This window comes from Saccopteryx leptura, chromosome 6, assembly GCF_036850995.1.
Source record: "Saccopteryx leptura isolate mSacLep1 chromosome 6, mSacLep1_pri_phased_curated, whole genome shotgun sequence".
NCBI lineage: Eukaryota > Metazoa > Chordata > Mammalia > Chiroptera > Emballonuridae > Saccopteryx > Saccopteryx leptura.
Genome location: NC_089508.1, coordinates 9,806,616 through 9,831,127, shown reverse-complemented (window position 1 = coordinate 9,831,127; position 24,512 = coordinate 9,806,616). Strand labels below are relative to the sequence as shown.

General features: G+C 42.5%; 1 protein-coding gene across 8 annotated transcripts in view; it reads right to left on the bottom strand.

Annotated features, from left to right (window-relative positions):
- The window catches only part of DICER1 (dicer 1, ribonuclease III), a 69,746-nt gene that overhangs the window by 16,803 nt on the left and 28,431 nt on the right, over positions 1-24,512 (bottom strand). For all 8 annotated transcript variants that reach the window (XM_066343402.1, XM_066343407.1, XM_066343408.1 and 5 more), the window contains 15 exons: positions 22,056-22,224; positions 20,381-20,853; positions 14,245-14,377; positions 12,836-13,078; positions 12,106-12,260; positions 9,053-9,185; positions 8,177-8,252; positions 6,975-7,114; positions 6,013-6,192; positions 5,577-5,790; positions 5,227-5,380; positions 3,635-3,817; positions 3,297-3,402; positions 2,558-2,733; positions 509-1,289 (listed from right to left, as the gene is read on the bottom strand). In XM_066343402.1, coding sequence (XP_066199499.1) covers positions 509-1,289; positions 2,558-2,733; positions 3,297-3,402; positions 3,635-3,817; positions 5,227-5,380; positions 5,577-5,790; positions 6,013-6,192; positions 6,975-7,114; positions 8,177-8,252; positions 9,053-9,185; positions 12,106-12,260; positions 12,836-13,078; positions 14,245-14,377; positions 20,381-20,853; positions 22,056-22,224 — 3,316 coding nt within the window. The remainder of the gene's footprint in view (positions 1-508; positions 1,290-2,557; positions 2,734-3,296; positions 3,403-3,634; positions 3,818-5,226; positions 5,381-5,576; positions 5,791-6,012; positions 6,193-6,974; positions 7,115-8,176; positions 8,253-9,052; positions 9,186-12,105; positions 12,261-12,835; positions 13,079-14,244; positions 14,378-20,380; positions 20,854-22,055; positions 22,225-24,512) is intronic.

Below are 24,512 nucleotides of genomic sequence, written 5' to 3'. Positions count from 1 at the left end.
ACACGTTACTTGTGGCACCTCTTACCATCATTAACTGTTTTATCTCCATTACTTTCCTTCCTCAAACCTTGATTTCACACTGAATTTAAGAACGTGCCCTTCCTTTGGGTTCTCAAGCACTGCTTCCTCGGAACTGCTTCCGTGGGAGTCTCCGAGCTGGGGGGGGGGGGGCACGGCTCTGTCCCCTCCCCGGCGCCCTGAGACCCTGAGGATGAGTGACCGAGAAAGCCCGGCATCTCATCCAAGTTTGTCTGCCTTCTATGCCAAGACACCCTCCAAGTGAGTGCTTCATTCAGCTAAGTAAGGCACAGCTCTCACAAATAGCTTTCTCTGAACTGAATTTTCACCCATAAATAAGTACAGGTCAGCTAGCCCCCAGACCTGAGCTCCCACGTGGGGGGAGGGCACCCGGCTTAATACTGTCTTCATCCCCCGAGACCAGCCGATACTTGAGCCCAACCTGGGCACACTGGATAATTACTGCTCAAGATAAAAGAGTGCCTCTTACCTTTTTGCTTCTCATATATGACAGGCGGCCCTCGTGAGCGTCAGGGTAAGTGCAAAACAGGTAGGTGGTGATGGCGTGCTTCAGAAAGGAGTCGCCCAGCATCTCCAGCCGCTCCAGGTTAAATCCATCACTAGCATTGGACAGGGTCAAAGCCTGGAGAATGAGTCCAGGGTTCGGGCCAAGAGTCCTTGAGGAGTACCCAGGGGCAGGGCTCTGCTCGGAAGCCGTCCTGTCTGCGGGCACTGTAACAGCTTCTGTAGTGCCAGGCACCGTGTCCACCGTGGGACTGCCATCTGAGGTAGATTTGTTAGCATTTCCATCAAGGTATTTATTACTCAGTAGAGCACATTCATCGCTAGGCTTGGGCTGGTTCTCATAATTGTATAAATTCTGAATTGGATATGAGGTAGTTGGTTGTACAGGTATTTCCTGCTTGTAGTAATTCAGCTGATTTCCTTGGCAAAAGTCTCTGTTAGCTAAATCATAACTGCCATTGGCAAGACTTCTATTGTAAGAAAGACCATTAATTGCTGTGAGGTCCGTTGAAACTTCGATCGGGAGTTTACCAGATGACTCGCTGAACAACGTTCTGTAGTTCACAGACATTTGGTCATGGTTTTCTAGGGAGGGGGTTCTATTAGCACCTTGATGTGCAGCATTTTCAGGGACAACTGTGCTGTGCTTACAGTAATTATCATTTTCAGCTGAAGAGGAGTTAGCAATTGAGATGAAAGATTTACTGTCAATAGATTTTTTCCACCCGAAGTCTAAGTTAGGATATCTGCAAAGACATTATTATAAGTTTTCATCAGATCCCTCAAAAGGGCTAGGCTTAGAGTAAGAGAAATTTGAATAAAAAATAAAGATCCCTACAAATGTACTCCTACTTAAGAAGAAAAACCAGTTTCCAAGGCAGAAATGCACATTACTGGAAGTGTGTACAACGTCAGCTGTGAAGTGAGACACGGTGTGCCCGCTGCTTTCACCCCTGCCCTGCAGCAGTGTGGCCGTTGGATCAGGAGCCTACAGTCGTCGGAGGGGCTGGGATCCCAAGCCCTGGTGAACCAGGTGGGTGACTCTGGGCAACACACAGAACCGGTCAGAGCCTGAGCTTCCAACTTGGAAGAGGAGCTAACACCAGTTCCTACTATTCTATTTTAAAGTTCTTCAATCTCTAGAACCATCTTGGTCTTGCCAATTGGATAACCCAAATTAATTTGAGTGGTTAAACCAATAATTTCCTTAGAACACAGAGACTTTACTAGTGGGAAGAAAATAATGTGGGAAGGAAATAATGAAGGCAACCGCTTTTCAATATAGATCGGATTTTGTAAGAGAAAGCAGTCTTAGAATGTCTACACAGTAACAAAGGCCTGTTTTCATTTTCAACTCAACCGCCATCACTGGGGGAAGACTGTTTTTGATCTCAGTTCCCCACCTTCCCCTGTAACTTCACAGGAACACGGGTCTATCAGCACACAGACTTTCACACAGGAATCAAAGCTCACATTTACGCCATATAATAGACATCCGTGTTTTCTTAACCTTTTAAGAATCATTTTCTATAAAGTTAAAAGTTACACTTGCCCTGGCCTGTTGGCTCAGTGGTAGAGCGTCGGCCTGGCGTGCAGAAGTCCCGGGTTCGATTCCCGGCCAGGGCACACAGGAGAAGCGCCCATCTGCTTCTCCACCCCTCCCCCTCTCCTTCCTCTCTGTCTCTCTCTTCCCCTCCCGCAGCCAAGGCTCCACTGGAGCAGAGATGACCCGGGTGCTGGGGATGGCTCCTTGGCCTCTGCCCCAGACGCTAGAGTGGCTCTGGTCGCAATAGAGCGATGCCCCGTAGGGGCAGAGCATCGCCCCCTGGTGGGCAGAGCGTCGCCCCCTGGTGGGCATGCCGGGTGGATCCCGGTTGGGCGCATGCGAGAGTCTGTCTGTCTCTCCCTGTTTCCAGCTTCAGAAAAATACAAAAAAAAAAAAGTTACACTTAATTCAGTTCTTCGCCGACACGGCCCCACAGCTGGTCTTCTCTCGGGCCCCACGCAGGCATACCTGAAGTCCACAGGAAGTGCTCTGACCCCCACGCCAGCATCGCTGGCCGTCTGGGCTCTCAGCTCCTCTGCAGTCAGAAGGCAGTGAAGGCGATAGAGGATGCTGGGGAGACACACTGCTTTTCTCCACAGTGATGCTGGGATTGGGTGGATAGCACAGAGTTCTGGAACCAGGATCTGAACACAAAAAAAATGTGAACGGATAAGTATAAAGCAAACACACGAAAGAGTGAAAAACAAATTTAAGACCAATTCACTAATGGATAAAAACAAAAATACTGAGTCTTAGCAAAATCTTATTTTTAAAAATGTAAAGGAAACAATCCCTGAAGGCCACACAGGGTCAGGGAGATCCTGGGCTCACTGAGGGACTGCTAGGTAGGTTCACAACATCTAGCCACTACGCTGTATCCCTGAAATGAATGTCAACTTGAATTAAAAAACTGAAAAACATTTTTTTCAAATAATCCTTGAAGGCCAAATATGATTTATCTTAAAATTTATAAGGATGGTTTCATGATATAATTGTATCAATGGACCAAATATAAAAGCTAAGCTGCCCATACTTACCAGAAAGGCAGTCAAATAAAAGTCAACATAGTATCAGTTAAACCAAAACAAAACCTGAGGCTTGGGCAATTTCCAAAATATTTACAAGTCATTTAGTTCACATTTAGTCATTCTGTAAATTCCAAGGTTATCTTCAAAACACAAACTGGCCCAGCAACCAGGACCGTCACCTGCTTGTTCTGCAGACTCTCCCACTTGGCCTTCCTCTTCTCCGCGCTGCTCAGCGGGAGGGCTTTCCCTTTCTGGTTCAAATGGCGAGGTGTCAGCAGATTAAGTCTGTGAAAACGTCAACATTTTACAGACAAAAACAAGTGCGTCCTCACAGTGATTCTCCAACTTCGGATGCCTACAAACCACCTGCAGAGCCGCTTAAACCGTGCCCCCCCCCCCCCCCGGCGATGCTGCATGCAAAGGATCTGATTTGGGAGTCCACAGGTGGGCAGCAGACAGTGGGCCTCCACACGTGCCTACTGACCCCTGGGAAAATGGCACAAGTGAAACTCCTCACCTTGAAGATGTGTGGTCCACATCCAGCAGCGGCTGGTTGAGATTGGTCAGGTCAAGGTTATACTTTGTTTTATAATACTCTGCAAAAGTTTCATACTCGGGGGAAGGAAATTTACTCAGTGGGGTAAGATCAGTGTACACATCAGCTACATAGAATCGATGAGGCTGATCAAAATTTCGATACCTAAAAAAGAAAAACAATCAGTAACTTCTAGTTTAAGTCAACTGTCCTCAAAACAGAAGTTTTTATTCTGAAAATGCAAATATAATTTTTAAAGTAAGAGCTCAAAAGGTTAAAAAAATAACATTAATGAAAACTTTAATTGCAACTTATATACTACTTCAAATGGATTTTAAAAAAATACATTTATATCAAGTAAAACCTAACTAACCACACTTCTCTAGTTCACTGTTATCTTTGTCCTAACTCTCTATGCTTTGATAACATATGGACACTAAACAGCACCTTTAAGTTTCCCTTAATTTCATCAATATAAACATTATAGGCCTGACCGGTGGTGGTGCAATGGATGGAGCATCAACCTGGGATGCTGAGGACCCGGGTTCAAATCCCCAAGGTCGCCAGCTTGAGTGTGGGATCGTGGACATGCTGGCTTGAGCCCAAGGTCACTGGCCTGGCTGGAGCCTCCACCCTGGTCAAGGCATCTATGAGAAGCAATCAAAGAACTAGAGATGCAACTACGAGTTGATGCTTCCATCTCTCTCCCTTCCTCTCTCTCTCCTCTCTCTCTCTCTCTCTCAAAATATAAATACATAGATAGATAGATAGATAGATAGATAGATATAAAACTTCCAATATCCAAACCGAGCACTTTGTACGTTACTAACGCTAACCATGATGGACACCTGCCACATGAAATGTTATTATATCATTTATGATGCTGATAGTTTAATGACAGCTAAAATTTAAAATATGGCTTTGAGGCACACAAATTTAAAAATCAGAGAAAGACTGTTTTACAGCCATTCCTATTCTTTGAAAAGGAATTTTATTGCTAAAAATCTCCATTCCCTAAATTTTTACAAAATAAAAAAAGCAGTCTCATTGACTATTTCCTTTGTACTTAATAACATTATTCCTTATAAAAATTCTCAGAGAGCCTGGCCTGTGGTGGTGCAGCGGATACACCCTCGACCTGGGGGCTGAGCTCGCTTGTCGTATGTGCCAGACAACAAGCAATCAATGAATAACCATGAGTTAATACTTCTTGTCCCCCCTCCCTCTGTAAAATCAATCAATAAATCTTTAAAAAAAAATTTTTAAGAGAAATATTTATGATCAAATTCTAGAAGACTTTGGGGATTAACAGGATGGTGATTTTAAGAAGAAAGCCTGTCAACACCATTCAGATTACACAACCTTCACAAAGTAAAAACCTCTTCAACTACTGTGCTTACACTGTTTTCCAAGGAAGTAAACTGGAGAGAACAAGTTCGTCCTGAAGAGATTCCCACATTTTTTAGCAGAAACATCAATGCCAAGAACACAGCCACTGACATTCCCATGTGAACAAGTGCCTCTGGTGCGGCCAGGTGTCACCAGCACCGTCACTTGCACTTTTCACTGCTTACCTTGGAATGATAACCGCGTCCTGGTAATCTTCCAATTTAAAAACAAAGGGTGTTTCTTTTGAATACTTTGTACTGGGAATGCCTATGCGAGCTTCGGATTTCTCAATATCTTCCATGAATTTAAAGTCAATGTCCAAAGTGCTGGAGTCATTAACTTGAGGAAGAAAAAGATTCTTCAGCATATTAAAATATAATAATAAAGATTCTCACGTAAGCTATGCATTCATATGTGTCTAATTTAGTTATCAAAGCAAGAGATTTCTGTAGTATATACAAAAGCTAGCTGTCAAGCAAAACTTCCACTTTCTAGCTAGTGTAAGCGAACGCTTTTGAGTCTGGGTCCTTCTTACCGACGTTCAGAGGTAGAACACAGTATGCTGAGTCAGCAGCTGTGGGTCTAAATTCTAGTGCAGGTTTTTCAAGGCGAAGAATATGTGAGAATATATACTGGTGGAGTCTCGTGATCAGCTCAAGCATTTGCAGAGACAAGGTGAAACCAGACTTCTTCAGCTCAATGGATATGGTGACCTCTCCAGAGCGGGTGTACACAGGAAAGTGCGGGATCTTAGCAAAAAGAAAAAGAAAGTACCTCAATGGTTACCAGTTACTTTACTCCTTTATCAATAACTTCAGAAGAGTGATGCTTTCTATCAGGGAACAGAAGAAACACCTCAATTTTGAAATAGGAAACATACCGAGGTAATAAAAGGCAGTCACTCTTATGTAGATTTTCCTTTTTTAAAGAAACAGAGTATTTTTACCCTAAATTGTCCTGAAGTGTCTTACCTGAGGTATGGGTTTGGCTGTCAGTATTCCAAAGCATCTTGTGGTGTCCTCAGGGGGGTAGAGCTTCCGCCTCCTGAAGTTGAGCTCATCGGGTAGCGGTGTCGTCAGAACCATTCCTATCACATACAGGTAACAGGGCTGGTCGGGTCTGGGGTAGCTGTCCCGCAGACATTCTGGAATCTAGAATTGGAAAGAAAAATTAAGCATCAAGCTCAATTATAATAGCCTCTTTTCCAGATGTTGGCAAGAAAACAAATTTATTCCTGGCTTTACTAAACATTGACGGGGACAAGCTAAGAAAATAAGTGAGACACAGGACCACTTAATTACTTAAATTGCTAGAGAGTAAGCATTTCTCAGGCTGGGATGCAAGGAGGCCCAAGCTTGCCTACCTTAGCATGCACTATTGATTATACAACTATAACTAGAAGCCAGACTCGGGATGCTTTAGTGCATGAACCCTGCCACAGGTCAGCCTGGACACAATACACTGACCCCTATGAGGCCACACCCTAACTCCAGACAAACATCTGTACTTAACATCCGCCCGCGTGCCCTCATCTTGAGCAGGCATCTTTTCACGTGTCTATTTTATCACACAAATCCTCTTTGGTCTTAGCCCCAAACATAAGTAAAGCAAGAATCTCACCGCGACGGTGAATGAAACAAAGAATAGCTCTTTAAATAAAATAAACATTCTGGATAGAATGTGAAAGGTGAGTCCAAGAACCCTTTTTAAAAAAATAGAAAGATGCAATGTCTGAGGAGGGGAGAGCGCCCAGAGCTGTAGGAAGGCGAGGGGGCTGATCGGAGAGGAGGTGTGAATGGGGGAGCTGAGCAGCGGTCCAGAGGGGGCCAAACTGCAGGGCTGTGAGAAGCCGCACAAAGGAACTGAGAGCTGACGTGCAGGAGATAAAAAGTCAGAAAGGCCAGCTTTTTACTCAGTTCTAACCAATACTAACTGCTTTTGGGTAGCACTGTCTCCGTTTTGTGGAACCTGGTCTGCCTGGGACACTGGTCTCTTCTTCATCATGCAAATCTAGTTCTTCTTCATATTTAACAGTTTCTTTCCCAACTGGCATCAAATGGTCATCCAGTTCACCTAAGAAGTTTAAAGAGAATTAACATGAACAATACAAATTTTGCCTATTAATTAGTAAATAATACAGAACAGCACTATGTTAAGAAACAACTGGAAAAGTAGTGACAACTAAAGCATCTCTGCCCTTAATAAAAAGAAGTAATCGAATGTGACACTTAAGGCAAAGTCTATGCTGACATTCATATATTCAACATAAGCAGAATTATAAATAAATGGTTCTAAGTTTCAAAAATAAAAACAGAACAGGAAAACAGCACATCATGATCACTTTACAAAAGCCATGGAAAGAGTCTTCCCACTTTTTAATTTTTTTATTTTTTTGGTATTTTTCTGAAGCTGGAAACAGGGAGAGACAGTCAGACAGACTCCCACATGCGCCCGACCGGGATCCACCCGGCACGCCCACCAGGGGGCGAAGCTCTGCCCACTAGGGGGCGATGCTCTGCCCTCCGGGGCGTCGCTCTGTCGCAACCAGAGCCACTCTAGCGCCTGGGGCAGAGGCCAAGGAGCCATGCCCAGCGCCCGGGCCATCTTTGTTCCAGTGGAGCCTCGGCTGCGGGAGGGTAAGAGAGAGAGAGGAAGGAGAGGGGGAGGGGTGGAGAAGCAGATGGGCGCCTCTCCTGTGTGCCCTGGCCGGGAATCGAACCCGGGACCTCTGCATGCCAGGCCGACGCTCTACCACTGAGCCAACCGGCCAGGGCCGGAGAGTCTTCCCACTTTTAAAAAAGGAAATTAATTTGTACACGAATATAGAATAATTTGAGACTGCTGCACTAAACCACAAACATTCGTGATTCAACAGTATGAGAAAACGCCATGTATTTAAAAGGAGTGTGAAGCAGCAGAAAGCCCAGGTGCCCGCAGTTCCGCTGTGGGAACAAAGCCCCCTCCACCCGCACAGGCCCTCACACCAGGGCCAGTCACACCCAAAGGCACCAAAGCACGGCCAGCACAACGCGTTCACAGCTCCACAAAGTCTGCAGACCAACAAAAGCCCCGATAGGCTTGTGTTTTATAATGTTTTTAACTATTTTTACTTGCATGTGCTTTTCAAAAGCTTACCAATTTTATGCAGTTTTTCACAGCAAATAAGAGCTACAACTCTTTCAGCCAACCGTATACAGCTCATTGGTGGACCCTGAAAGTAACAGAAAACACTCTATTGTGTATGCACAGAGCTACACTACCATTAACAACTCAAACAGCGGGGAAACCTCCGCCCCTGATACCTTTCAGTGCAGACTCACCAGAATAAAAAATCTTTATTTCAAAAAAGGTCAACGAGTTTAAAAGAAATGCTAATCTCCATATCTAAAACAGCCATCTTAAAAATCTTCCCAGGAAAAACTAAATAATAACTAAGATATGACAATATTGGTGAATCTGGATTTTAACAAGATTTTAATGTATTTTATTTTCACTAATTTACAAGTATGTAACTAAAAAATATATATATATATATCAAGATATGACTATAGCATACATATTAATGGTACTGAACAACTTTTAACATACAATAGAAGTAAATTAGATTGGAATATCTGGAAATCAGCACTGGGACCAAGGACAGCAGTTACTCAAAGGCAGATCCTCAAATGAACAACAAAATCAGTAGAGGAGCCCAATTATATTTAATGAATCCGGTGTCACTGTACATAGCTAAGCCACAGCTGAATGATCCTGTTAAAAATGTCTCCATTAATCAGACCTTAAGAGGCAACTTCACAGGTCATATATTCCAATTCTAAGAGTCTCTAAGTTATATAGTCTATTAAAGATGTAAACATGTAGTTGACTACAAAAGAGATCTATATATCTACTTCTTAAAGTAGATTTAAAGCCAAATTTACCTGCAAGTTGCATAGGCTCAGAGAAGCTGAAAAAAAATCCATTAATGACATAAGTTAAAGGCACAATTATTTCTTTTTCTAAACTTACAACAATGGAGGCTCGAAGAGGTGAGTTAATTGGCAGATAAAGAGTTGAATAGAATGTACCATCAGGCAACTCTCGGGTCCTACATTTAGGAGCTAGATGAGTAAACGGATCACTTGGTAATCTAGCACAGTATCTGTGAAGAAAAAGAAATCCTGATGCTCAGTCTACAACTGACAAACAGATGAAAATATTTGTACTGATATTCACACCCTCAGGTTTGAGTTCTTCCGTCCCTCCTTCTCTCTGGAGTGCTATCTACGTGTGGAGTTGGAGCTTCATTGTTTCAAACTTTCAAAAAGATGGGACAGTGCTAATAGAAATATCTGCGATGATGCATGTCACTGTCCAACAGGGCAGACACTGAGCCCCTGAAACACGGAGAGAGCAGCTAGAGAACTGACTGCTTTATTTAATCTTCACTAAAACTGAAATTTGAATTTAGCCACGTATGTCTAGTGACCACCATGATGGACAGCGCAGAAAATGTTCTGAATCCATTATGAGAACACACTACCAGTGTCTGTTCCTTAACAAGCATATCGTTGCCAGCCACTGCCGGGCCTGTGCAAGGAAGGCATGGGATGAGGGCGGAGGGCCAGCCCAGTACTGACAAAGGAAGGCCTGAGAACAAGATCACAAGCAGCAGCAGCACAGGAGGAGGCTGCCACAGGGCAAGAAGCTAGCTTACAGGAAGCCGAGGCCGAGCAAGGAGGCTGCTGGGACAGGAAGGCAACCCAGAGAGGCCAGGCCCCAGGCAAGAAGGGCCCTGGAATGGGCAGCAGCCCTACAAGCTGAGGGCCTGAGCAATGAGGCGGGGCACCCAAACAAACATGATGGCAGACCTGCAGAGCAGGAGACAGGCTCCATACAGAGAGATGAATGTGACATAAAAGTCAATGGGAGTCATAGTTCTCACTCTCGAAGAAGCCAGGAACAAGATGGGAAAAGAGGAAAGCTAGAATGAACCCTCTGGTGTCATACTAAAAATGTAGGTAACAGGTAAGTAAGCAGTCAGATACAGAAATACAGATGTAAACGCATATGTGAAATACATATGTCCATGCATAAATGTATTTTCTAGCTCTGTCTACTAAAGAGTCTGGTAGCAGCAATCCTCTAGTGGCAATGAACACCTCTAATGTTCAGATCTTTGTTTATAAACATCACTCATTCACCACTAAAAGGAACCAGGACCTTTTGCAGAAACAGCCAATATATAGTCTGGGGCAGAGAAAATAAGAGCTCAGTCCAGCCCAGAGATTTTCTACCTTTTCACACTTGAGGACCTGTGACCTAGCCGGCCAGAACAGAAACCCAGAATGAATACAGCTTTATCTCACTGTGCAGAACAGGGCAACAGGGTACAAGCTGGTGCTTGATTTCCGCACTCCACACGTACAATGCACTGACTACGTAAGTTTGTCCGAATGCTTTGTCTACTGTGCATGACTCTTAAGTGCTCTGCACGATGCAAAAGTTTGTCTGAATGAGGCTGCAAGTTCCAAAGATGTCTAAGACAACTTCAATGGTATTTTCATCAATGATGTAAGCTGATAAGTGGCATCACCCTGAGTGTAACTGAATTCGACTAAGATCACTGGGTCTACGATCTTCATACAACATCAGGGTGGTTAACTCTTTCGCAGACCAGCACAAGTCTGCAGACTGGCAATTGTAAAACTGGTCTAGAACATCCTGGTATGCCATTAAATAAGGAAGTGTACAGAGAATATCAGTGACATGTTAAAAAGACATGGAAGCTAGTCTGAAGGGGCTCCCACTGGCCAAAATTTTAACATCAAAATAAATAATACATGAGATTATTTATAATAGATTATAATAGACTATAACCCATTGAATAAAACAGGAGTCCATTAGTTCACACTGAGTGACAGAAGAAAGCTCTCCCTTACAGTAGAAGGCCAACTGATAAATGCAGAAAGAAAATGGAATTAGAAAATCACCATTCTACAGAACTAACAATCAATTTAGGCAAAAAATATCAAGAGATTTTTAAAGCAATGGGTCAAACTGGGAGGAGGAATAAATTTTATACAGTCTCTCCCCGAAATTACTCACTAATTGTAAAGGGGGAAAAGGTAATTTTATAGTTGCAAAAGCTGGCGGACCCTATGGAGGTGATTGAAGTCAGCACTGCCAACAGGAGCACCAACTGCCCCCAAGTGCCTGACAAAGGGAAATGAGACAGGTGCTGGCCAGAGATGCCTGACCCAGGTCCAGGCATGAGAAGCACACATAAACTGAAAAACAGGCCACCAAGTGGCTGGTCTGTCATCTTCAAAAGCTTCAAGGTCAGGAAAGCCAAGGAGAGACTGAAGAATAGTTCCAAGCTGAGGGGACGAGAGATGATGAAACAGACTCAACCCATGACCCCGGATGGGATTCCTTCACTACAAAGAACATTCTCATGAAACTTGACTGGGTCTCTCTGGGTGAAGGGTGCGCGGGAGTTGCAGTATTCTTGCAACATTTAAAAGTTTTAAATTGTTTGAAAATAAAAAGAAAATCTTATGGTTGCCACTCCTGCATTTTGCCTCCGGATGAAATTTATTCTTATATATAATCTAGACATGTATCTGCCTTTCTTAGTTCTTAGAAATGTGATAACATTTCTAAGACAAAGTAAATTACAACATACTCAAAAATACAAATTAACTTATCATCTTAAATTATTGCTGATTAAAATTCAATGTCTCCCAATATTCATGACACAGATAAATTTCACAATTCAGAAAAATATTAATGAGCACTATAAAATGAAATCTAATTAAAATAAGCACACCTTCATTATGTCAACCTTGTCAATGAGAACTAAACATTTTACAGCACAATACTGTTGCTGCCTCTTGACCAAAAAGAAGAATGAATAGGAAAAAGCACCTTTTTTCTTTCTCTTATCAAAATATTACCAGCCATAAATAGAAAAATTGATGATGGTTTGCAAAAGGTCAACAACAATACAATACTTACAGGTTCAGACTTAAATCTTGCAATACTCAGAGGTTTTCCATGCAAATGAGTTCAAACTGTACCTATTGATGTGTCCAATGGCCGTGTTGATTGTGACTCGTGGACCACCATCATCGGGCCTCAACACATACGGTGGGAAAACGTCATCGTCATCCACAACAGGCTCAATGTCAGTCTCACTAGCATCAATTGACTTGGAACATTTGTTTCTCAAGATCTGAATATTTTAAACACAGAATATGTGATAAGAACAAATGCCTTCTTTGCCATATGTGGGTTGCTATCCTTTGTACAGAAAAAGTTCCTTTGACATGAAACCTCTCTCTCCTAAAGATGCTTTAATACTTCAAAGTCACCTGATGTAGAAAATTTCTCCCAATGCATTCCTCCCAGCATCAACCATGTGGAGACACTCATCATACAGGTATAACAATGCTTACAGTGTACTGTACCTACCTACATACACTCACGCACGCAGATAAACCATTCTTTCATTATTATACGATCTCTCAAATCACTCCCCAACTCAAACAATCTCCTGTGCACACTAACATTATATTTTCCAGGCTTTCTTCCTCAATAATCCATATAACCATTTCTACAATCTTATTATTGTAAGCTTTCAAACACTCGATAAAATATTGCTGGCTGTTTGTAATTATGTTCAACTTTTTTATAATGTACACATTGCACACGACTACTGAGGCCATTCTCTGTAGATAAACCTGTTTTTATCTATTTCTATGCACATAAAAATAATTTAAAGATAAGGTATTAATTTCTGGATTTTACCTTTTCAATGGCTTTGTATGTTTTAAGGTCTTCTTCAAAACTTTGTATTTTGTCTGTATCTGCTAACATTATGTAATTGGAGATTGGTGCCCGTGCTCTTCCCTTAGACTGAACATAGGATCGATACTCCGTGGGCAAATCAAAACGGACCACCAAGTTGCATTTTGGTATATCAACACCCTCTTCCACAATACTTGTTGCGATAAGCAGGTTGGTCTCATGTGCTCGAAATTTCCTAAGTACCTGAAAAAAAATCCACCAAAAAAGGCAATTCTAAGAAAATTTCTAAAGAAAACAATGTAGTAAAAGTTAGCAACAACTCTCATTTCTGATATACACTCTGGGCACTCCCAAAATTTGAAGGCCAGGCTAAAGAAGATGACATCAAACAAACTCCAGATGCATGAACACATGGGCAAAGAAACTGATTTAACTACCGTTTCCAACTGAATGTGACTTGAAAATCAAAGTGCCTGTCAACTTTACAGAAGCGTCCACGTACAAATCAGAAAGCCTTCAGGGTGAAGTGGCTGGCTTCTTCAGTGACCACAAAAGAATCGAGCCAATGAAGGGACCAAATAAATCCCCTCCTTGAGTCCTGCTGGCATTCTGACCCCCATCAATGATATCGTATGTCAAAACTGACCAAGAGCTCTATATCAGCTGGAATTTAAAATTATAAGCGAGGCATTATTTTCTTGAATCTTGGGTATTTTCAACTACAGAAATCAGAATTAATTAAAAATTAAAGTGGTCACTTTTCTCTTACTAGATTTAAAATAGCATCACTTCCCAATCCAGGATAAGTTAAATAATAAATTAATTGGGTTTTAGACAGAGCTATCAGACTCTGACCCTGGGACTCCCCAAACCAGAAATATTATCAATAAAGCTATGATGTATAAAATGACATCAACGTGAATTATTCTACTTTTCAGTTAAATAACAAACTTTAATTAAAACATTTCTGTTTGTGAGCTAGAACATTATCCAGTATTAGTTTTTTTGCATCTTTACAATGCTGTTTTCCTGTTAAAATCTTAAAAAGCATGAAAATAAGCCAAAATCTTGATGGAAAAACAAAACAAAACCCTCTCTAGAAAAGGCGTTCACTTGTTGCTGCAGAAAGCTCTGGAGCGGCAGGGGTGACGGCAGACAAGCCGCTCTTCCGGGACGTGCAGCTGGCGCCGTCCGGGCCATAACGGAAAACGCAATGGCTGATAGCGGTGAGGACAGAAAACTGATTCACCAGACAGCAACCTCAGAAGAGAAAGCCACCCTGATTCTGAACAAGCATTCCATAGCCCAGAAAATGCTGAGGAACCATGAAGACAGGCAGTTCCTGCGGGCAGAGTGGACCTGCGCATGTTTGAAAACTGTCAGTGCACAATGATTTTCACTGAAGTTACCTCCTCCTGTTTTCTGAATTCCGCTTCCATCTGTTTGTTACGAGGCTGGTTCTTTCCGATGCCGTGTCCAGTTATGAAATTGCTGCTGATGTAAGCCAGCTCTGGGTCTTGTTTGCCAGCTTCCTTTATCAATCTAAGAAAATTACATACATTCTAAAGTTAAGCACTGATGAGGGGAAAAAATTTAGACCCTATTCATAAGATCTCCCTTAAAATAGAAATGTATGTATTTTTTTGCCAGTATATCTAACAAAATAGTCTTGGTATTTTTCCCCCAAGTAGTATGAACAGAAATCACTGCCACTCTTCACTGAGCAGATCTGTGGACCCACACTTACAATACCAGACAGAGAGCTATTTACACTGATGAACAGAATGGTCACTGCCTCAAGCTTTCTCATTTGGCAGTGATGACTACATAGAAATGTGGCCTGGAAGGTCAGAGCGAGGCCGAGAAACAGGACTTCCTCCTGTGTCCTGGCTTCAGGCCACACGCTGCTCCGAAGCCCAAGCCTGACCTGGGCAGCGTCACCCCTCTTCGCGGCCATGCTCACACAGAAAGCACCCAACTCCCGGCCCCACAGAGAAACTCGACAGCGCAGGAAAGCTCATCTCCCTCTACACGTAGGACAGCTGCAGCTGTGTGTGAAGAGAAGCCTGGTGAGGTCTGATGGTCCCACCCTGACACTCTGTCCCACTGGTAGCAGAGTTGCAGGGAAAAAACACTTGCGCCTACGACAAGCATCTCCATTCCCAACAGTTCCTGCCCCCAGGCACTGCCCACGGCCCTGGGGAGCAGATACTGCCCTTGGGCATCGCCATCCCAGAGCCCCTCGCGCATCCTCTGATGGAAGAGCACGACTCTGGGGCTCTCGTCCCTCCCTCTTCCTCCTGCTCCTCTGCACTAACTCACCATGCCCGTCACCGCAGCTGGGCTTGCAGCTCAGGAATGGAAAAGAGCTACAGGAGGAGATCACATTACATGTACAGAAGGTTAACAGTTAGTGTTGCCATTACAGCTATTTTGGAAATATCCACATTCAAAAACTCAGCACACAGGATAAATGGTTCCACACCTGACGTAAGTGATTCCACATGGTTCTTCTGAAGTCATACAACATAGTATAAATTCCTCCTAATAGAAAATTGCATTTTTAAGTCAAACCATTCTTTTTTTTTCTCTTTTCTAAATACATGAAACAGACTAATATCAAAGAGCTGGAAGAAACCCTGAGTGACCATCTAAAATATCCTTCTGCCTCCAAATCAGCAAAACCCTGGAATGCCCACGTTAGTCTGAGAGCCTGTCTACAATCCAAGTGTTTAAAATGTTCAGAATCAGAAACTTCCTTAATATGGTCCAAGCTTTGTTTAGTTACCATAATAAACACAACACCTGCAACAGAAAGCAGTGCCACATGCAAACAAACAACATGTCCTGCAACTTAAAATATGAAATTATCTTAGAAACAGTATGTACTTACAAATTTTAGTTCATGTAAAAGCATCAATCTGAATGCAACAGAGATTAAAACAATGTATTTCAAGTTACTCTTAACTAGGCAAAAATGTCTTTTCCTTTGCCAAAATGATCAGTTTGGGAGACTGCAATTAGCTGAGAAATGGAAGCACGAAAGTAAATTTCTCTCTCCTTAATGAAACTCACATAAATACTGCAGAAAACAGAAGAGACAACAAGCACATCAACAAACAAAATCTCTTATAAGCAATAATTAAAGACTATGTACCTAAGCTGATAAAATATATAAATTATTTCTCTTTCAGAGAAAGAAATAAGTTATTTCTTTTGATCTAGGTTGAAAAGACGCCAAATCATGTGCCCAAGACAACGCCGTAGGCTCCAGAGAAACACCACAGGTTACTGTTTCAGGGGGCTCACCAGCGAGCAGGACAGACTGCCCGGAGATCTCAGGTACCAGAGAACGGGATGACAAAGTCTGACTTGTTTCAGCTTCTGACCAGTTTATGCGAGCAGTTCCACAGCAAGCCGTACAAGCAACTATGGTGCCATCCGGTGCACAAACCTTCTGAAACTATCTGCAGAAACTGGTTATTGTTGTTTTCCTAATTTCAAATCCATCAGACACCAATATTTTTGTAAAAGTCCATCGAAATTAACTATGAACAAAATGAAACTTTAAAATCACGACTGTGTATCACATTCAGCAGACAAGCTGCCGCAAAGACAGTTTCTGGATGCTCACCCCCATCTCTGCACCGAGCTTAGCACAGCTGCTGCTGACCCGCGGGGCAGGCACATGGGGTGCAATGCACGCTGCCGACCCGATTATACTGGAAAGAGCATGGCACCATGCAGGAAAGGTCTGCTAGATCGCAAGAGCTAGTGGATGTACTATTGACAATTGTGATTTGACTAAACCTGCTAATTTACAGGCAGCCAGAAGGGAGGAAAACTTCAAAGATACAAACACATCATCTAAAATGCCTGCCGGGTACTGAAGTATGTAATCAATAATACCTTTAATAACAACAGCCTTACTCTTTGTATTTTCTTATCAGTGTGAGAAAAGTAAAATGTAACTACTTTACGATCTTACAGAAACACTATCATGGAGAAGTGTGATAAACTAACACTTCCCCAAGTGTACCCCAGGTGTGGGCACAGAGAATATAACTATTTTACAATCTTACAGAAACACTATCAGGATAGCTGTGATAAACTAACACTTCTCCAAGTGTATTCCCCTGTGTAGACACAGAGAACGCAAGAATTAGCACCCACTGTGTGCTAGGTGAGAAAGCCACTTTTACATCCAATTTTGCTTATTACTATCCCAATAGGAGAGGGATATTGTTACTATTTTACAGACACAGAGGCTGAAGCTTTAAGAAGTTAAATAACTTTCACAAAATCCACATCTAAAAAGTGAGGGAAATAAAGGAACTCCTTGGAGGAATGAACGGTTCTACAGCAGCGCAGGGAATCCAGTGCCTGGGTGTCCTGTGCACCAGAGGACAAGGAAGTACTCACAACACAAAGGGAGGGGCACAGCAAAGGCACACAGAGCCAACCCCAGCGACGTGCAACAATGTAGCAACAAAATAAACCACCTAGTGTGAGATTATAACCCCAAGTGTAACAGACAGGAATCCAGACTGATATAAGAACATGATTCAGGAAATATAAACAGGTAAATAGAAGAAGAGAGACATGTTTTCCTAATAGAATTCCAATAATACACATAGATCCACCCCTTTCCAGGAATGGAGCTTAATCCTGCCCTCCCAGGATAAACTAGACTTGGTAATTTACTTCCAAAGAATAAAGGAAAAAATGGGAAAAATCATAACTATAGTGGAGAAACCTAGCAAACATTAGCATAATCTTGTGATAAAGTTTAACATTACCAGTGATGTTTTATGTTGACTCCATGAACCCCTTCTTTAATGTCAAGAGAAGGGCACTTCATCTCGGTGGTCTTCTTCCAAATCCTAAAGGCCCCAGTCTAACACTGAGGGAAACATCAGACAAACTCAAACTGAGAGGCATTCTACAACATACCTCCCCAGTCCTCCTCTAGGCTGTCAAGGTCAGCAAAAACAAGGCAAGACTAGGAAACTATAATGGACCAGAGAGTAAGGAGACATAGCTAAATGCAACATGGTACCTTATATTAAAAAGAGGATATTAATGGGAAAACTGGTGAAATGCAAATCAACTCTGGAGTTCAGTTAACAGTAATGAATACACCAGTGTTGGTTTCTTGGCTGTGACAAATGTACCGTAACAGAAGATTTAACAATCAGCGATGGGGAAGCCTGGTGAAGGTACGGGGGAACTCTGTACTAGCTCTGCAACCGCTGTGGAAACAAACGGTAGTAGGAAAATGCAGTTCTTAGGACAGATGTGAACCCAGGTTTGTCCAACACCAATGTCTCAAACCTAGTGAACTGCAGTGAAAAGAGCGCTAGACTTAGAGAACAGAAGCCATTTTCTCAATACCAGTGTTAGTTTGGGGAGTCCTAAACTGAGTCTCAGTTCCTCATCCATAACACGGTAAAAAAACATCTCCTTCCCACCTCACAAAGCATCCTGAAATTAAAAAATACATGTATATAAACTATTAGCCATATATATATATATATATATATATATATATATATATATGGTCAAAGAAGACTGTACGCATAGCTACACTGTATATAGAAGTAGTTGTGGTTTAGTTATTTCAATTAGGAGAGGAGAAAATTGCCTGTGTAGTCCAATAGCTTATACTTCCATGAAATTGTTCACTGAAGAAGGGGTTTTCCTCCCATTAAGTTGATGGAAGGAAAGAATCTGGATTTCAGGAAGTTTTTCTAAGCTTATTAAAAGGCTAACTGAAACAAGACCTCTATTGTATATTTAATTAGCTGCCCATAAAAAGTCAACTCTCCAACCACTCTGGATTCATCATCCAACACTAAATTCCAGCCACATTTTATGGGAGTTGATCACAATTAATCTGATCCTCAAAGTCAATAGGAAGGAACTGGTTTCTGATAAAACTTTTCAGGCTATTACCCCTATAATGAAAACTGGCCACCTCTACACTTAAAAACATGAAGACAAGAGTGGTAAGGCAAAAAATTACCAACCAACCCCCCCTTTCTCCTCCCCAAGCCCCGGAAAATCTATTTCATTCTTACCCCATCCTGTAAGGGGGCGGGGAGCATGTCTCCAGCCCCACCAAGAACTGTGCCGACAGAAAACTCTCCTGACCGCGGACATGCCTTCCTCCCCCGCTAATCCCACCGCCCTCTCTGGGGCTGTCTCCCGGCGGCCTCCCCACGCTGAAGCACTGGGCTAGTTTCTGCGACACCCAGGGGCAGTGTGACTGCAGAAAGAATGGAAACCAGGAGGCAGGAGGAGAGCAGGGTTCTTGCACTGTCTCCGTCACTGACTAGCAATTGAACTCAAAGCAAACCACTTTCCCCTGAGGCCCTTTCTCTTTTTTATAAAAATAAGTGGGTTGGATTAGATAGTCAGTGAAGCCCCCTTTCCAACCTTAAACTTCTGATTTCAGTGTAATTCACTACCTCAAGTTATTTTACTTGTATTCATCACAAAGATCAGGCCCAATGACTATGAAAATTACCAGACTGAAAACCACCAGATGACGACCCCAGAGTCCAATTTCTGGTTACTCAAGTAAGTTTTCAAAAATCCCAAACCAGTCAGAAGCAGTTTAGAAAAAAAAAATCCCAAACTGCCTCAGGAAACAAAGCTTAATTTCTCCTCGGAGATCACTACTTGCAGAAAAGGCTCTTGGGGATGGCCTCTGGCCAACAAATGGATCTCACAGAAAAGTAGATTGTCTGAAGCACAAAATAAGAACCTTTTTTTGGTCCTTACAAATAACAGAGCATCTCTGCACACACCAGAGGAAGCAGCACCAGGCGGCCAGCCGACAAGCTGCAGTGCAGCTCTGCGCCAGCGTGATGCAGGAAGGTCAGTTCTGCGGGGCACAGCCTAACGTGGAGTCTCGTTACTTCGTCCATAGTCTCCAGATTCTTCCCTGACCTTTCACTCTCTCCTATTCAGAAAATGGTAATATATATAGTCCACGAACCAATTCAAACTGCAAATCCAGTTGTTTTAAACTTTTTCCACCACAAGCTTGTAAACCTGAATCAACATTTGCTAGGGTAAAAAATGAGCCACAATAACACCGAGGGAAACTGACGCAGAGATTCCTTCAGGGGACAGCTCGCTGTGGAATGCCCAGCACCACGCCTCAGACCCCGCAAAGGAACAGCACCCATCCTGGAATCGAACACCGCACACCACACAGAGGGGGCTTCCTGCGCCTGCACTGTGCTGTCCTTGCTCTCTATCCTATCAATAGGTGGACTAGAACAGCTTCGTGTCCTTTAGAAAGTCTCTCAGGCGTGTGAACCCTAGCCCTCAGGAAAGCCACTGGATACACCTCCCCGTGAACCCCGCGTGCCAGCCCGCAGTGGTGGTGTCGAGGCGGGACGCTCACAGCACCCTTCTGGCTCGGGACGCTCACAGCACCCTTCTGGCTCGGAACGCCATGCCAGCAGGCCACCTGGCAGAGCAAATGGCCGCTGCCACGTTCTCCCCGGGGAAAGGTGCCTCCTTGAGATTTACCTGTTTAAGACAACTGCTGTATATCTTCTTTCCACAAAAATAATTCCGCATAAAATATTGGTAAATGGAGAAGGAAAATTTGTCTCTGGTTTCTCCTTCTCTTCAATTTCTTCATCCTCATCCTCATCCTCAGAATCACTCCAAGACACGTAATTATCCTGGTTCCTATTATTGTACCACTCGACGCTTTCGAACTGCTGTCGCTCATATGGTTTATATTTGCGCAGGATTTCCAGCAGTTTTATCACTTTAGGAGTTACAAATTTCAGGTCAAGTGAGGCAGGTGAGAAGTGCTCTTCACATAGTGCATGGATTTTCCGTAGGAAAGTGTCTGTAAACAATAGGAACTTGCGGTGCAGCTCCTCCTGTTCGTGCTTGATGTACTTCTGCAGTTCTCTCACCATCATCCCCGCCACCTTATCGGCACACCAGGGGCCCAGGACCACCAGCACGGCGCGGCAGTCCGACAGGATCTACAAAAGGATGTGGAGAGCCGAGTGTTAGACAATAATCGTGTGGCATTTCCCTGTGGGGTTAAGTGGGGTTTACACGGTCTTCCATCTGCCCCTTCAAAATAAGTTCACCCCACTAATATAAACACTGAGGTTAATTCCTCAAGATTGGGAGGAAAGGCCCGTGGTCTTTTCAAGTTACATTTTCGTGTGTGTGTGTGTGTGTGTGTGTGTGTGTGTGTGTGTATACACACAGAACCATTCTTTTGTTTTCACCAGCAAAATAATCAAATAATAGTAATTAAAAGAAACTTAATTTTAGATGTAATTAGTTAGAAGTACAACTGAGTTATTTACTTCCAAGGAACTATGCAAGGAATTCCACAGCAGAGTCATTTCATTTAAGGTATCAAAGAACCAGACAACGGCCCTTGAACTTTATGCCCAAGAACCATGCCTTCCAACCCTAGCTCAGAGCAGAGTGTCACAGGCATAACGAGTCACAGGCATCTTCTGCAGGCAAGTGGAAGATGTACGAGGCTGAACATAAAGAACATAAACTTAATGAAAATTCAACAGCTGAGAAGAATCTAGGCATTGCTGCTTCAGAAAAAAATCAGTGAGAGAAACTAAGATGCAGATTCAACCCAGTGCTAACATTCACAAATGCTGCAAAGTCCCAGAGCAATGGTTCTCAAGTGTTAATGCACCGGGAAAACTGGGGGACTTGTCAAATAGCAGCCAGCAGAGCCCACACCAGAGCTTCAGATTCAGGGGCGCTGGGCCTGCTGGGCCGGGTCCACACTTGGAGAACCACTGCCCTGAGGGACCTGTCCTCAAAGCTGGATCCCTCTCAGGGGTGGTCTGCTCAGATCCAGTTATATGCAAGGAGAAGGGAGAATTTGTTTAGCCAAAGGGTTTGAGCAGGAGCTAACTCATCCAACCAAGAAATTAAAAAACTGACTCACTCCTTTTACTTAAGTAGCCATGACATGAATCTAAGTCATATCTTAAATCATGGAGGTCTAGACTTAATAGAAATGTCTGTCAGGTGGTAGTGAACTTCACCCAATATATGTTCAATAGAAAATGTCCAGAGACAAGAAGGTAAGGCTTTTAATTAAAATGTGTAGAAGATAGCCTCATGAGAAACATTTTCATTTCAATACTAAAAGGCAATAGGTCTTTTTTATACTTCCTATACTTACTTTGTATATGCTTACCTGTTTAGAAATTAAAGTAGAATCTCTTTCTTTTGAATGTATAGATATGTTACAGTCATTGATAAAATTAAGTGCTTCTTCTAATTCCATCAGCAGTCTTTCATAAAGCCCACTTCTGTCCGTAAATGGTCCACAGTCTACCACAATCTCATATGGCTGAGAAGCATACCTTTAACATCAGAAACAAAAGTTGTCGATACTGTGATAAATCCACTACTGCCTGATCATCCCCTATGTAGAAAAGGCTCCTCTGCTCAGTTTGCTTGCACACCCAGTTAGGATAACTGCAGGCTCCCAAGCCTGCCTGAAGTGGCCCTCACTTGTCGCCATACTGTGTGTGTGCCTGTCAGGGCTCAAGGAATGCCTACAGAAAGCTGACAGTCAACAAATTTTGTGAATTCCTTATTATCCTAGGCTTTTTGTTTTTTTCAGTTTAGACTCATTTTTTGCTCCCTTAGTAACAATGTTGGTCAAAATACTCAAGAAACTCAGTAATGAGCCTGAATGGTGGTGGCACAGTGTATAAGGCATTGACCTAAAATGCTGAGGTCCCCAGTGCAAAACCTGACCCTGAACATGGGCTTGTCAGCATGGGGTCACTGGCCTGAGCAGGGGAATTGTCCACAAGATCCCAAAGCTTGCCAGCTTGAGCCCAAATGTCAAGTGCAGAATAGCCCAAGGTCACTGGCTTGAGCAAGGGGACATTGGCACAGACTGGTCAAAGCACGTACGAGAAGCAATCAATGTACAACTAAGGTGAATGCAACTACGAGTTGGTGCTTCTTGCTCTCTTTTCTCCCTTGGAAGTAAACAATGCACAACTCAAGTGAAAGCACTGATGAGTTGATGCTTCTCACCCTCTCTCCCTTCCTGTCTTTCTCCCTCAAAAAAAAAAGGAAGGGGAAAGGGAGGGGGAGGGAGAGAGAGAGGAGGAAGGAAAGGGAAAGGGAAAGGGAAGGAAGAGAAGAGAAAAAAGAGAAAAGAAAAAAGAAAAGAAAAGGGAAAGAAAGTCGGAAGAGAGGGAGGGAGGGGTCAGAAAGAGTGAGAAAGAAAGAGAAACTCAGTAATTTTAATTATGATTAATTCTCAGAAGCAGAAATCAGGGATGGGGGTAGATCACACGGGAATAGTGTTCTCATTAAATTGATCCATTTCCATACTATTTGAAACTTTTAGCATTTGCAAATATCAGTTTTGTTTTTAATGTGTTTTAATGTCTTCTAACACAGGGAAAGCTCCCTTTAAAACTCCCCCCAACTTTCAATCTATTATAATATCATTCCTCAGATCTCGCATGCCTTTCATAAAACATGACAACCAGAAGAGCAGGTAATATTCTAAAAGCACATACTGGAATTAAGGGAAAAAAATACAGTAAAGACATATTTAAATACTACAGTTTTCATTATTCTCAACCAGAATCTATTCTTAACCAAAGAACCACATTTAGAGAACTAGTGTCAACAGATCACTTAACAGTTTTACTTAAATGTTCTAATATCTCTACTTTTCTTGAAGACTTCAGTAGTCCATGAGGACCAATCTAATTCAGTTTGAAAATTTGCAACAATATAGCCTTTACTGCTATATCATAAACCCTTTTGGTTCAGGGAAATCAAAAACATGTCCTAAAGGTTATGAGATCTGTATTTCATATGGCATTTGGATACCTAAGTTCTAAAACCTGAAAGTTACCTTTTCTTTTCATTCTACAAAGAGAATTTTTATAAAAATCTACCAAATGACAGGCACACTACAAGGTGTTTTCTAGGTGTCAGTGTAATTAACCATTATAGAACCCCCTGAAACCACTGTCAACAGGGTTGACAGGTTCAAGAACAGTAACTCACTCACTTGGAGTCACACAGCTCGCAAAGAGTAGTGCTAGCATTCAAAACCCATGTCTCACTTAAATCCATAATCTGAGGAATGAATCGTCTCTATTTATTAACTGTTCCAAGAGCCACCACCTAGTAATTTTTAGCTTTATGAAAGACTATATCTGATATGGATATAAAGGTATTTCAATATGAATTGAATTAGTTACATTTATATTAACACCTAATTTATACAGGCTCCCTTCCACAAATGTAAATCAAAAAGCCTGTTTATGTGTGTGTGTTATGTTTTGATGAAACTCAAAAAGCAATCTCCTCAAAAAGACAAACCTAGAAATCATAAACATCTTCCTCAGAAATTCATACCCATTTTCAAAACTACAGGGTGTTTCCAATTATTTTACAGCATAATGCAAAATACTGAATTCTCTGAATAATGTTCTTTCAAATCATCACCTGGAACATTTAGGTCAGAAAAACAAAGCACACACATTGACAGAAAAGGACATAAATTTACTGTCCACATTCCCAGTCCTTGTCAATATCAGCAAGCACGAAAGGCCGACATTTATGCAATATTTTCTCTTAAGGCAGAAATACCTCAATGTGCCAGTCTCCG